At 46.8% G+C, this 12,513-nt stretch overlaps 5 protein-coding genes across 5 annotated transcripts; all 5 read right to left on the bottom strand.

The window, feature by feature from the left end:
• Positions 1 to 1,727: 1,727 nt before the first annotated feature.
• Positions 1,728 to 3,526, bottom strand: GGS25DRAFT_520101 (amidase; the record flags this gene model as incomplete). Its single annotated transcript, XM_049263835.1, has 4 exons — positions 1,728 to 1,875; positions 1,942 to 2,777; positions 2,835 to 3,388; positions 3,448 to 3,526. 4 exons carry the CDS (start codon positions 3,524 to 3,526, stop codon positions 1,728 to 1,730), a joined length of 1,617 nt encoding a protein of 538 aa, XP_049119561.1.
• A 338-nt stretch (positions 3,527 to 3,864) lies between these two features.
• On the bottom strand, positions 3,865 to 6,171 carry GGS25DRAFT_210113 (uncharacterized protein). The gene is made up of 5 exons (XM_049256871.1): positions 5,512 to 6,171; positions 5,232 to 5,448; positions 4,772 to 5,163; positions 4,337 to 4,713; positions 3,865 to 4,259 (listed from the first exon to the last, which is right to left on the bottom strand). Exons 1-5 carry the CDS (start codon positions 5,755 to 5,757, stop codon positions 3,992 to 3,994), a joined length of 1,500 nt encoding a protein of 499 aa, XP_049119560.1. The 5' UTR covers positions 5,758 to 6,171; the 3' UTR covers positions 3,865 to 3,991.
• Positions 6,172 to 6,585: 414 nt separating this feature from the next.
• On the bottom strand, positions 6,586 to 7,997 carry GGS25DRAFT_520099 (FAD/NAD(P)-binding domain-containing protein; the record flags this gene model as incomplete). Its single annotated transcript, XM_049263834.1, has 3 exons — positions 6,586 to 7,367; positions 7,454 to 7,644; positions 7,702 to 7,997. The coding sequence occupies 3 exons, from the start codon at positions 7,995 to 7,997 to the stop codon at positions 6,586 to 6,588; spliced, it is 1,269 nt and encodes a 422-aa protein (XP_049119559.1).
• Positions 7,998 to 8,306: 309 nt separating this feature from the next.
• On the bottom strand, positions 8,307 to 10,317 carry GGS25DRAFT_484117 (uncharacterized protein). The gene is made up of 3 exons (XM_049260428.1): positions 9,738 to 10,317; positions 9,071 to 9,679; positions 8,307 to 8,975 (listed from the first exon to the last, which is right to left on the bottom strand). The coding sequence occupies exons 1-3, from the start codon at positions 9,927 to 9,929 to the stop codon at positions 8,343 to 8,345; spliced, it is 1,434 nt and encodes a 477-aa protein (XP_049119558.1). The 5' UTR covers positions 9,930 to 10,317; the 3' UTR covers positions 8,307 to 8,342.
• GGS25DRAFT_484113 (uncharacterized protein) lies at positions 10,177 to 12,349 on the bottom strand. Its single transcript, XM_049260427.1, has 4 exons — positions 11,722 to 12,349; positions 11,642 to 11,661; positions 11,477 to 11,584; positions 10,177 to 11,422 (listed from the first exon to the last, which is right to left on the bottom strand). Exons 1-4 carry the CDS (start codon positions 11,945 to 11,947, stop codon positions 10,586 to 10,588), a joined length of 1,191 nt encoding a protein of 396 aa, XP_049119557.1. The 5' UTR covers positions 11,948 to 12,349; the 3' UTR covers positions 10,177 to 10,585.
• Between the last annotated feature and the right edge of the window lie 164 nt (positions 12,350 to 12,513).

The raw sequence follows: 12,513 nt of genomic DNA, 5'->3' as shown, positions 1-12,513 counted from the left end.
CCTAACCCTAACCTAACCCTAACCCTAACCCTAACCCTAACCCTAACCCTAACCCTAACCCTAACCCTAACCCTAACCCTAACCCTAACCCTAACCCTAACCCTAACCCTAACCCTAACCCTAACCCTAACCCTAACCCTAACCCTAACCCTAACCCTAACCCTAACCCTAACCCTAACCCTAACCCTAACCCTAACCCTTGTGGCCACCGCTTAGGGGTTGCCTAACCCTTTCACAATACACATCTTATACTATTTTCAAGCCGAACTTTTCATACACTAATCCAATATGCCGTAAAAAGGATAAACGTAGTTAATAAATCTTTTAATCCTTAATATTTGAAAACGCCGTTAAATGGCGGGATTATTCATCGTATATCCACTTAAAACGCCCGACGTCTTTTGTTAGGACACAAATGGCGTGGTTATCCATAGTTATTACCACATAAGCATATTTCCATAACTGCCGCCGTAGCTTGTTAAACCTTATCCATGTATATATAATTAACTTAAGAGGTTAAAAGCCCAGCTCTTTTCCTCTTTTCTCTATATTCCATTAACGATTAACTAATTAACTCCCATTATCCTCCTTGACCATGAAACGTACGTAGTTAGGTTATTGTTTATCCATTGCTGCGGCAGCTAAAAAAAGTTCCTTAAAGCACGACTACACCTTAGACATAAAACGTCTTACGTCCACTTGGTGAGACGTCCGTTGCTGGGTCCCTTCCATTCTATGCGTTAAACATATCTCCTATCCATTGCTGTATAATTACTTACGCATTTGGGACTACTCTTATATCTTCTATTTATTGTTGTACGACTACCATTCTACTGGAACCACCCGTATATCTCCTATCCATTACTGTCCAGACTATCATGAATCCGACCTGCTGACCTATCAAATTGTCCAACCCCAATGTCTTCAATCCGACCTCCTAACCCCATGTAATTGACCAACACCTATGATACCTCTCTTCTGCTATCTTCAATCCGACCGACCCCCATAGATATATCAACCTGGTCCAGCATGCCCGGCGCTGGTCCAGCATGCCCGGCGCTGGTCCGACACCCACCGAGCGCGCCTGTTGTTCAAAGCCCAGAGCTCTACGCTCTCCCTGGCCAGGAAACGTACGTACCTGGGACTACTCATAATTCAATTCTCGGCCCCCCCAGCAGACGAGATCACTTAATTCCCGGTCCCTTCAGCCGACCAGACTATCCAACACAACCATTCAACATGGCTGTCCTGGAACCATTAATCCCCTTATTCTTCATGTCCTTATCCTACAGTCAGCAGAGCCTCAAAGAGCCTCGGGCAACCGCAACACCACCCCGACCATTTTGGGCCTAAGCATATCTATCGCACTAGGAGGATTGTCTAGAGTAACTTCAATTATTGAAGCAGCACGGGTCAACTTAGAGATGTGTATCAGGGATCAACACACATGTGTCTGTTGTTGGATTTAGATAACGTGGACGTTATCTTTTCCATAGCTGAGCTGCTGCCGCAGCTTGCTGAACTTTGTCTGTCCATGTATATATAGCTAGCCTGAGAGGTCGAGAGCACCGCTCTTACCATACCACCCCCCGTATCTTTAACGTTCCTATGACTTGGCGCAAGACGTCCAACGACAGGACAAAACCGTAAATCTTATTATATATGCTATATTGTATGTGACACTATCATTAATAATACCTAGTCTTATATTTAAGCCCCCAAGCCTATTAGAAACCCACAATGTCACCAAGCTCGGTGGTAGGAATTATGTATGGTTGAACCTGGTTACGCACCATGGTTTTCTGTTCGAAGGCATAGGCCAGCTTGATAAGGGTCGCCTCAGTAAACCTATCGCCGAGGAAGCTAAGACCAAATCTACATTATCGTCTCATGTTAGTGAAATATTTCGACTGTATTTGTTTTGTTCGTTCTTAGACTTACGGGACATTCGGGCCAGTGGTAACTAGCCCACGAGAGGTCTTCGATATACTCGTATCGTTGGGATAGAAACCCAGCGGGACGGTCACAATCGGGGCTCCGGTGATTGCGGCCCTGCCGGGGGATTGACTACTGGGTAGGATGATGGCGTCCACTTGGTTTCGCTGAATAGCGCCAAGTAGACCGGCCTCACCACCGGCGTAGTAGTTCTGTTGAAGCCCTTCCCAGAAACGGGGGTCAGTGTTGTTATACCCTAGTGCTAGCACTGAGTCCCAAGCCGCTGTGTCACGGTCCGGATACTCCTCAAGGGGGGAGTTCCGCGTGAATTCGCGCAGGTCTGTTAGGCTTCGGACATCATTCGGATTGTAGGTTAGCTCCGCAAGGTAGCTTGCTATGTTGGAAACAAAGTCGGCCTGGAGAACAATGGAGCTAGTGATCGCGTTGCCATCGAGGAAGTCTGCATCTACGAGTGTGGCACCTGCTGCCTTCATCATATCGATGGCGCTGTAATATGCAAGTATCTCAGTGGAATTATCTGTCGGTAAGATGTTGTAAGGAATGCCAATTCTAGCTCCCCTGAGACCATCCACATCCAACGCGGCAAGATAGTTGGGGATGGTGCTACAGTCCGGAATCGCGGTAGTGTAATTGTCCTTGGGATCATATCCGGCAATAGCCTGTAGAATGTAGGCTGCGTCTCTGACCGTTCGCGCCATGGGGCCAACAGTATCCTGATGCTCACTGATAGGTATAACTAGGTGTCGTGAGGTAAGGCCCATAGTAGGTTTAATACCCACCAAGTTACCCTTTGTGGATGGTGAAATTATAGAGCCATCTGTCTGTTAAATATCAGCATGGTTGACATAATCCTGTTGACTCTCGCATGATTACTATACCTCAGTACCAAGAGAGGCGAGAGCAAGGCCTATGGCTGATGCAGTACCGCTGCCACTCGAGCTGCCACTGGGATCCATGCTAGGGCAATAGGCACCGTAAACCTGGCCACCATAGGCTGACCATCCATTGCTAGAATTGTCGCTTCGGTAGTTTGCCCATTGACTTAAATTTGATTTGCCCAAGATGATAGCTCCAGCTTGTCGTAGCTTCTTAGCTACCGTGCTATCCTCTCCTACCCTTGCACCAAGTAGTGACCAAGAGCCGGCCGTGTTATTCATCTTGTCATCAGTCGCGATGTTATTTTTGATAAGAATAGGAACACCGTGTAGAGGCCCCAGGATCTGTCCATTAGCACGCATCGCATCAAGATCAGCCGCAATCGTCAAGGCATCCGGGTTAATCTCAGCCACAGCATGCAGAGTGTCATTAACCTCGATGATGCGAGCCACGTAGGTTCTCACCAAGTCGACGCTGGTAAAAAGGCCGCTCTCAAGACCAGCGGACAGATCATCAATGGTAACATCGATCAAGCTCGGAAACGGCTTTCCCTTCACTACGAATAGTCACATGAGTTCGCGTATACATAAGCCATGAGGATGGAGTTGTACATACCAGTTACGGAGCTCGCGACGCCAAAGAGCGTCAGCCATATTGACGATCCCGAAAGGAGAACGCGACGGAAAAGAGCCATGATGTAGTTGATTAGCTACCAAAGTAGGCATGAAATCAATAAACAGAGAACCCCGCACAGAAAAACATAATAAAATGAGTTCCGCGGCAGCTCGTCGATCATTAGTGATTGGACACATATGATAAGATAAAGAGGAAATATTAAAAAATAGGAGATAATAACGGTCACGCCACGCGTGGGCATATACCACGGGTAGCAAAGTCCCGGGCATTTGAGATGCGATAAGAGCTGCGAGTGCAAAAAACCCCTGTTTACCTCCTTACCCCCCTAGGTTGGGTACTTAGGCAGGGTTGAAATATTCGGCGAGTAATTTTCAAAGGCATATATTTTAATAGTTCGCAGGATTGTTTCTTGTTAGTTACCCGTCGCCAAGTAAAGCTATTACAAACAATCATGTACACACATTAGATCACATGGTCGGATTAGAATTCCCAAAATAAGATAACCTGATATACCCATCATAAATCAAGGATATTGTACTGGTAAGGCGTTATTAAACGCAAAGACATTATTCGGGTCCCAGGTCTTCTTCAGGGCAGCAAGGCGCGGTAACTTGGCTGCTCCGTATCTTGATTCAAGGGTTTCATCTCCATGGGCCGAACTGATGTACGCTGCTAGAGTCGGGTACCCAGAAGTCGCAGCGAGGTCACTGCGTACTGCGCGACCTAGTGACCCTGCACCTGCTTCCACAGCTGCAGCGCCGTCCGTTTCGTCCCAGCTTAGGATAATATCTCTGTACATCCCACCATGTCAGAAGCTTGTTTTGTGCATTTTGATCTAGTGCTGTATTTTCACAGACACAATACTTACATATACGCAAGGGTGTCCCGCCAAGGATAGGCCGTCTCGTCATCTGGAATTGCGAGGGTTGCTTGGTTGGGAAGCATGGCGATTCGAATCTCGCTCGTACGCGCAGAAGGATATTTATTAAAGAAGGTAGAAAGCTTTTGAAAAACGATTTCGTACGTAGAGGCGGAAATATTGCGAGCATTGACAGTATATATATCCCGAATCTGGTCTTCAAGACACAAGTAGCTGTCGGCGCCTCCCGCCACCGTTCTGATGAAAGAATTCCAGGAGTAGACTTGAATGTCACTAATAATGGGATTGAGGCTAAGCACTGGCTTGAAGGCTTCCTTTCCATCCTCCTCTGAGCCTAGATATGCCCAATTGGCTGTGATTTGGTGCTTTACGGAGTCAGAACTGTGACCAGGAAAAAAGCGACAGGACGATGTGAAAGCTTACAACTCCAGTGGATGAGTTATAACTCATGAATGTACTGATGGTCAACTTGTCGGATAGCCTACCGTTATTATATGATTCTAGCAGCTTGAAGTAAGAAGCGTTCTGTTCGGCTGGGAAGACGAAATCCGCAGAGAAGATTTGACCTTGATTGACCTGCTCTTGGAGGTTATATGTAGCATATGTGACGATACCAAAGTTAGCGCCCGCGCCGCGGAGGGCCCAGAACAGGTCAGGGTATGCCTCTTTAGACGTTTCAATGATAGAACCGTTGGCGGTCACAACACGTAATGACACTAAGGCGTCAATCAACAAGCCGTGAACACCGTTCCAAGGACCCACGCCGGCACCAAGCGTTACTCCGATCATGCCAGGGCAGGATGCTGCACCCGTCTCTACATCTCTGTTAGTTGGGAGACTCTCGGGAGAGCTCTTGGGAAACTAAAAACGCCGGAGAACATACGGATTTCAAAGCCTGCCTTGAATACTAGTTCGTAGATATCCCGAAACCGGACTCCACCCCCGATAGTCATAGTCCTAGCGGATCGGTCGATGCTTACTGTATCAAACAGACTAAGATCAATTGCCAATCCATTTTGAAGACCCCCTAATGTTGTAGTGTAGCCATGGCGGCCACCGGTAGCGAGGAATGGAATGCCGTTCGCTGTTGCGAGATTCATCTAGGGGTTTGGTGTCAACGAAACTATTTCAACCTCTTTCCCGACTTATTCATTTTGACTTACTGCTTGGACTACATCTGCTTCTGTTTCTGGCTTAATGGCTGCAGCATAAGTTGGCGCCTCGAAAGTGGTCCATCTCTCTGTGGCATTTTTGAAGTTGTCAGACCCAGGAAATGATACAGTGGTGCCAGAAGACCACTGAGCAGAGACGAGGATATCCCTAACATCATCTCTACGGAAGTGGGTGGTCCTTCTAGCTTGAATTAACGCACAACTGGCGAGGTAGTAAACGATGGAAGCAAATAACATGATGGTGATGAATGTTGGAAATCATAGTAATATTTGCGAAGTTAGGTGAAGCTATGTAACGAGCGCAGGAATAACTTAACAACTTGGTGATCGAAGCGAGAGATGGGCGGCGAAATTGCCTAAGAACATCGGATGGAACCTTGGAAAACGTGGTAATCTCCGATTGCCACGTGCCAGGATGATAATGAGAACGAAGGATTCTGCAGCTAGCCAACATCCCTAACATCAGCTTTGGTGGCGGCGCGAGTATTCAACTGTTTGTTAACCCATGTCCATACGGGCATCATACGGTTAGACGATTAACTAGTTGGAGCCTGAAATAAGTCTAGTGAGTGGAGTTTCCAATTGTTTAATTGAACCTCACTATCGTATCCTGAACCCCCTATGTTACCCCTATTCTTTATCAAGTTCCAGATGGTCACCGAACTTGAAACCCCGTCACCTCTTGCGTCAATCGATTCTATCATTGTCATCCATATGCACTATCTAGGCGTTGAACAGGCCGTGTTGCTTATGTGAGATATATGACACTAGTAGTTCTGTTGCAGGCTTTTTGGATTGGCTACTCCCTGCTCCTCAGCTCCTTCGACTGACACGATGAGACTGGGCAGGGTATACACCAAGTTCTAGTCAGAGATATGCCCAAAGAAGCGATGTGGACGAAGAGAAGAGAGAAATCAAGACTGACACCGGATAGTGCCTAGTCCGAGATTGATTATAATTTATAATCACGTTCCCACCACTTTGCCCTCCTCTTCTGCACTCCTTGAACTATGCTTCAGGGTCTAAAGTTTGGCATATCCCACTTCAGCTACTATCAAGCTTGAACTAATTGGAATACCTTTCCCACGGAACCTTTCCAACCTTGTCTTCGTAATGGATGAAATCGAGTTTTCTCCCCTTCGAGATCCCCTCTCCCAATTTCCTAACCAGGCCCGTTTCTCCCCAGAACCATGGCAGTATGTAGTCGATGAATACTCTGCCTGGCCAAGACGACCAGGTAGCAGCACGAATATAATATACCGAAATCTTGCTGATGGCCTGTGTTTCTGTCTTGCGCGTCTCTTCATAGTCTGCTAATGCCGCCGCAAGGGTCTCCGTTCTCGGTTTCGGATCTGACTTCAGTACTGCGTGGAGCTTATTAGCAAGGAGTACAGCAGACTGAAAGGCCACATTAAAACCCATGCCGTTAATCGAGGTCATTTGTGCAACCGATTCTCCGCACAAAACGATACGATCATGATACCATTGCTCTGCCACCCCCTCTGGCTGATATACCAGCCTTTTCCATGTGCAGTATTTGTTCAAGTCCTTGGCGTAAAAGCCAGGAGCCATTAGCACCTCTCCCATTTTTTCCATAAACCTCTCTGTCTCGTTTTCTGTAGAGGTGCGCTTTCTCTCTACTGGTTCTGCCAAGCGCTTCCAGATACTAAAGCGACAAGTCAACCCATCAGATGCCATCTGTGTAGCTACACCTGGTCCATGAGACTCCCAGAAAACGCGAGCTGGAACCTCAGAGATCGATGTTGCTGATCCAAATAGACATTCAAACTCAGCAATGTGGCGGTGTTCCCTTACAGCGATGCCATCCTTTGTCGCCTCCCTTTCCACTGTTAATGAATCTGTTAGCTTTCGCACGGCTTGTTGTAATTCACACTGCGCTGCTCACAGATGTTTCTTGTCTGGCTATGTATACCATCACAGCCAATGACTAAAGATCCTCGTTCTACGTTGCCATCTTTGAGACGGACTTGGACCCCGTCTACATCCATGTCAATATCTTGGATGTATGAGGACGTCTTGATCTTGGACATGTGGTCTTCGAGACCTTCATATAGCAACTTTATTAGCTCCGGACGCGGGTAGGCTAGAGCAGGATAGCCATGGCTACATGTTGTGTAAGTTCGAACAATTCGATGTACTGCGTGGTAAGTACAGACTCACTTCTGCTCAATCAACCGAAAAGCGGGATCACTGCTCACTTGCTTTCCGTTACAGTCGATGACTGTCTTTGTATCAAGAGGCAGTGCACTACGAACGGCCTTATCCATCAGTCCCAGTTGGTCAAGTACGCGGGTGGTGTGAGGCCACAGCATGATACATGCCCCCGACTCGGTAATCACACTCCGATGCCGCTCAAGTATGATAAAGTCGATGTTTGCTGCCGCTAACAAATTTCCCAATGCTAGCCCGGTTGGGCCGGCCCCTACAATGATGGCGCGGAAAGAATCTGAAGTCATGGTTTCGTCTAAACCGGTGGCTAGGATAGTTAGGAAGAAGTATTTTGATCCCGCCCGGACATGTTGGAGCGGGGCCAGGTCTTTATACTACATACCAGTTCTACGTATGCCTACCTAGGTACTAAGGTTACATGCCTAAAGACCTGCTGCAGTGCTTATCCCCTTACGTCATGCAGGTTAATATGATTTTTTATAATGTAGAATGGTTAGGTGGATAAGGGGCTGGAGACGAGGATACTACCTAGTATGATGCTGCAGAGACGTGCTACCTTTACCGAGACATCTACAAGTCAGTCAAAAGAAACATTATGAATTCATATCTGACTCAATTCTCCCTATACCTAATCACTGCAACGGTAGTGGATTGCAGTAGCTAAAAACATTATCGGGGTCATATCGCTGCTTCACCGATACAAGTCGAGGCAATTTATTCTTGCCGTACATCTGTTCCGGGGTCTCATCGCCATGCGCATAGTTTACATTAACCGCTAGGTCATCGTAACCAGAGTCTGCAGCAAGCTCCTTGCGCAGTTCCTTCCCGAGCAGGTTCCCCGCTACTTCTGTAGGGCTGCCTTCTTCTACGAAGGCAAACTGGAACATCGCATACTCTATCGAATTCCTCCAAGGGTAGGCAGTTGCATCATCTGGGATGGCACTAGCTGCCTGCATGGGCCAGGTCTCCAAAAGGACAATACTGCCACGTCCATCCGGATGCTCGTCAAAGAATCGTGCCATCTTGTCCACAATTTTCTCGTGGGCAGACACCGAGAATTCACGCACGTTGGCCGTATACATACTCCTGACTTGACCTTTCTGGCATCCCATTACGTCGGAACCAAAGCCAGCAGACTTGGTAATTTCCGTCCAAGATATAATGGAGGTGTTGACAATAGGCGGATTCATTTCCAGTAGTGGTAAAACGACCTCGCGACCCTTGGCTTCTGAACCCAACCATGCCCAATTACCACCAATGAGGGTCTGTTTTGTTATTAGAAATGGTAGATACTGGGAACTGATGTGATCTTGGCTGTTTGATTAAGAAATTGGGCAGATATATTGTGGGCGATACTTACTGAGTTGCTATTGGGGTCATAGACAATTCCTGTGACGATGGCCAATTCTGGAGGCAACCCTTTGTCGATGAAGTGTTTTAGAAGGCTGAAGTATTCCGTCTTCCTATCCACCGGTAGCATGAAGTCTACGCTTAACACCTTTCCTTCACTGACGGGCTTGTGAAGTTTGTAGGTGGCAGATACGATGATGCCCAGATTAGCACCAGCACCTCGAATGCCCCAAAATAGGTCTGCATTACTGGTCTCAGATGCTTCGATGATATCTCCATTCGCCGTTACAAGCCGCACTGATAGCAAACCGTCAATCATCAAGCCGAAGACACCCGACCAGCGACCAACGCCCCCACCTAGAGTGGCGCCAATCTGAGAGACAGTTGAGCAGGTTCCTAGTGGGACTTCAAAGCCAGCATCATTAGCCACACTAGCGATATCTTCATTTGTGACCCCAGGCCCGACTGTGACGATAGAAGCAGATGGATTCACGTTAACCGCGTTCAGTCGACTGAGGTCAATAGAGAGTCCATTCTGATGTCTGGCCAACGTGGTGCCATATCCATGTCGAGATCCAGTGGCTAGAAATGGAATGTTGTTCGACCTTGCGAATGCAACCTACATCAAGTTAACACGGTCGCGAGATGGTGTGCCTTTGAGAGGAAAATCCACGCACTGCCTTGGCTACATCAGCCTCGGTACCGACACTAATGTTGGCTGAATAGGTGGGAGATCTATGCAGATTCCATCGGTGTGTGGAGTTTACAAAATCCACATCTCCAGCAACGGAGACAGTTGCATCTTTGGACCACCCATTGCGCGTCTTGGCTAAAAGAGCCCTGAGGTCTGATTTTGCTTGTGCTTCCATTAAATAACTCGAATGCGGTTGCTCAAGTTCTCAGCGAAATGAAAATGAACGGGATAAGAATACGAAATTGAGTATCGAAAGGAGAAGTCATAAGATGGGGAAAAGTAAGACCAACGATGACAAAGTAAGCTGATATGTACCATACTTACGCGTGTAACCAACAGTTCATACTTGTACCAGAGGTACATGGTGGACGTATGACCATGCATGAAGCACTGCACATTGTATTACGACGCATGTAGGGTGTCACTCATGGATGATGCGGCAAGATACCTAATATATCGGTTGCAGGATAACTGCAACCAAGAAGATGAAAGATGAAAGGAAGAAAGCTTGCTTTATTCCAGACTACACTGGCGGAGTGCCAATCTATGGCCTAACCTAGTGGGGTCATGGGCCTTAGGCACCTGCAACAATATCTGACAGAGCAGAATCTGGACCAGTTGCTGAAGTAATACCATGCATCAATATGAATGATATCGGTAACACTGCTAATGCTGCTAATGCTGATATTGTTCGTTTGTGTGGTATTTTACATAGTACAAGGCAAGCCATAGCTTGCACCAATGGTCGAGAATAAGTACATTGCGAAATCATGATGGTTTACCATCCAGGATAGATTTATAGTACAAGAATAAATTAACACAGGTATTCACTTAATCCCACTGCTCCTGGCGTTTATATTCGGTCTTTGTAGCGTTAGGATCAAACGACTCCACCGCCTCAAATTGAGAGGTTTGCCAGATACCCCGTTCCGTAACTGGGATGTGCTCGTCTGAGGAAGCGCCAGTATGCACATCTACCAAGGGAAATAATTGTCTCTCTGAGGTGTGTTTCGATGGAGATTTAGGGATTCCTCCTTCCATTCGCTGCCATGAGGCGCCCACGGAGCCCGATTTGTTAGTACCGGTCAAGGAACTCAGCTTGCTCTTCAGGATTGAGAACACCTTGGGCATGGTCGGCATGCACATCACCAGAAAGCCACAGGTCAACTCGGCAACAGTGTATAACGTTAACGGGGAAAAGTTGTACGTAAAGTCGAGTGACTTGGAGTACTGCTCTGTGGAGATAAGTCGGAGAAGAGCAGTCACACAAGCCAAGAGGCCGACAGAGAATACAACAGAAACTCCGACCTTCTTCCTTGTTGACATGTTCAATCTCCAGATTGCCCTCTGCGGCAGGAGCAAGATCACCACGTCGGTAACAAAGTTGACTATCGCACCGGTGCTCATGTCGATAAACCCAGGATTAACACGATCGCAATTGCCCTCGATCAGCTTGTTCCAGAAGGCCTCGTACGGAGTACACGCAACATTGAAGGCAATTATCGTGGAAAGGTAGAAGAAGATGCAAGACCATATCATGGCGTGAATTGCCCAGAACACGAAGTTTCGGGTACCATGTGGAACGAATATGTTCTTCCATTCCAATAAAATCGCCACTTTTAGAGTTACAACCCCTATTATGTAGAGTTGAGATTGGATCAACACCATCTATAGTTCTCGTCAGATATACTATCAGCTTTTAGACTCGTTGGCTGAACTGACTTTCAGGAAGTTCGTGAAGACCCCCATTCGAATGTTCCACTGGTGAATAAAGAGACCGGGTACGACGGTCATATGGAGAGAAACAGATGTGTTGGCTAGGAAGGCCGCCTGTTACCAGGTGTTAGGCTGTTAACATATTTAAAAACGAGACTCACATCAACTGACATATGAGAATATTAGGAGCACTTGTTCAGGTTAGAATATGCGTAGACTAATACGTGTTAGAAGGGACATTTCAAACTCACGATCTGGTGTGATGTTTTTGCGGATAAAGAATTTGGAATACAAGCGCCCAATGACAGCCAATGTGGTCAAGACTTGGCAAAATATAATAATTCCACGCGCAGTGGCACTCATATTGGGCGGATTGACAAGATTAGCTGTTTCGTTATTGGGGACTTTCATCGCAGGACCGTTCCATATAGCCTGCTGCTCCTCGGGGCTAAGAGATTCAAAAGGAACGCTTGCCATAATCGAAGTATATCTCCTTCAATACGAATCAAAAAAGAGCGATCGTGAGCGGAAGTGAGCTATTAGAGACGATAAAAGACGATGATTCAACTGCATTGTAGGTGTTGAAGTGAGATGTTGTGGAAGTCCTGTAAAAGAAAATGAAGCGGATCTTGTCTTGTGCCAGGTAAACACCATAAGCTTTGGTATGCTATCGTAATCCTACGTAAGTTGTAGATTGTTGGTGTATTGTAGCGAGGGGGTCAGCGCAATCCAAGTGCCACACCTCCATCAGCCTTCTTGTAGTTTCATTGTACATAAGACATAGGACTCTCTTGGTTGTTGTTGATCTATGCAACTCTATGGCTCTACATCTGACAGGCCCTATGCATATTAGAATGTCATAACATTCTCTGATTCGTCAGCCCTAACAGTGATACCGACATGGTACCGTAAACGCCTGCATCTATGTTCTGACTGCCACAGCTTAGATGCAACACTATGTCGTAGATGCTTACATCTCAGCTCCAATTACACCCCAAGTATGACACGACCCAAACAATTCGTAGTCGAGAATTTATCATAGA

Source organism: Hypoxylon fragiforme (assembly GCF_022984875.1).
Source record: "Hypoxylon fragiforme strain CBS 206.31 chromosome Unknown GGS25scaffold_3, whole genome shotgun sequence".
NCBI lineage: Eukaryota > Fungi > Ascomycota > Sordariomycetes > Xylariales > Hypoxylaceae > Hypoxylon > Hypoxylon fragiforme.
The sequence above is the reverse complement of the archived record's forward strand: the minus strand, read 5'-3'. Positions and strand labels throughout refer to the sequence as shown.

What these genes read in the sequence shown, in the direction of transcription:
- GGS25DRAFT_484113 (XM_049260427.1), bottom strand. Translation starts at nt 11,947, where the DNA reads ATGGCAAGCGTTCCTTTTGAATCTCTTAGCCCCGAGGAGCAGCAGGCT. An exon ending in CAAAAACATCACACCAGATC is followed by an intron (nt 11,662 to 11,721) that starts GTGAGTTTGAAA and finishes AACCTGAACAAG; the next exon opens with TGCTCCTAATATTCTCATAT. An exon ending in TGCTCCTAATATTCTCATAT is followed by an intron (nt 11,585 to 11,641) that starts GTCAGTTGATGT and finishes ACCTGGTAACAG; the next exon opens with GCGGCCTTCCTAGCCAACAC.
- GGS25DRAFT_484117 (XM_049260428.1), bottom strand. Translation starts at nt 9,929, where the DNA reads ATGGAAGCACAAGCAAAATCAGACCTCAGGGCTCTTTTAGCCAAGACG. An exon ending in AGGCTGATGTAGCCAAGGCA is followed by an intron (nt 9,680 to 9,737) that starts GTGCGTGGATTT and finishes AACTTGATGTAG; the next exon opens with GTTGCATTCGCAAGGTCGAA. An exon ending in ATGACCCCAATAGCAACTCA is followed by an intron (nt 8,976 to 9,070) that starts GTAAGTATCGCC and finishes ATAACAAAACAG; the next exon opens with ACCCTCATTGGTGGTAATTG.
- GGS25DRAFT_210113 (XM_049256871.1), bottom strand. Translation starts at nt 5,757, where the DNA reads ATGTTATTTGCTTCCATCGTTTACTACCTCGCCAGTTGTGCGTTAATT. An exon ending in ATAACTCATCCACTGGAGTT is followed by an intron (nt 4,714 to 4,771) that starts GTAAGCTTTCAC and finishes GACTCCGTAAAG; the next exon opens with CACCAAATCACAGCCAATTG. An exon ending in CGGGACACCCTTGCGTATAT is followed by an intron (nt 4,260 to 4,336) that starts GTAAGTATTGTG and finishes TGGGATGTACAG; the next exon opens with AGATATTATCCTAAGCTGGG.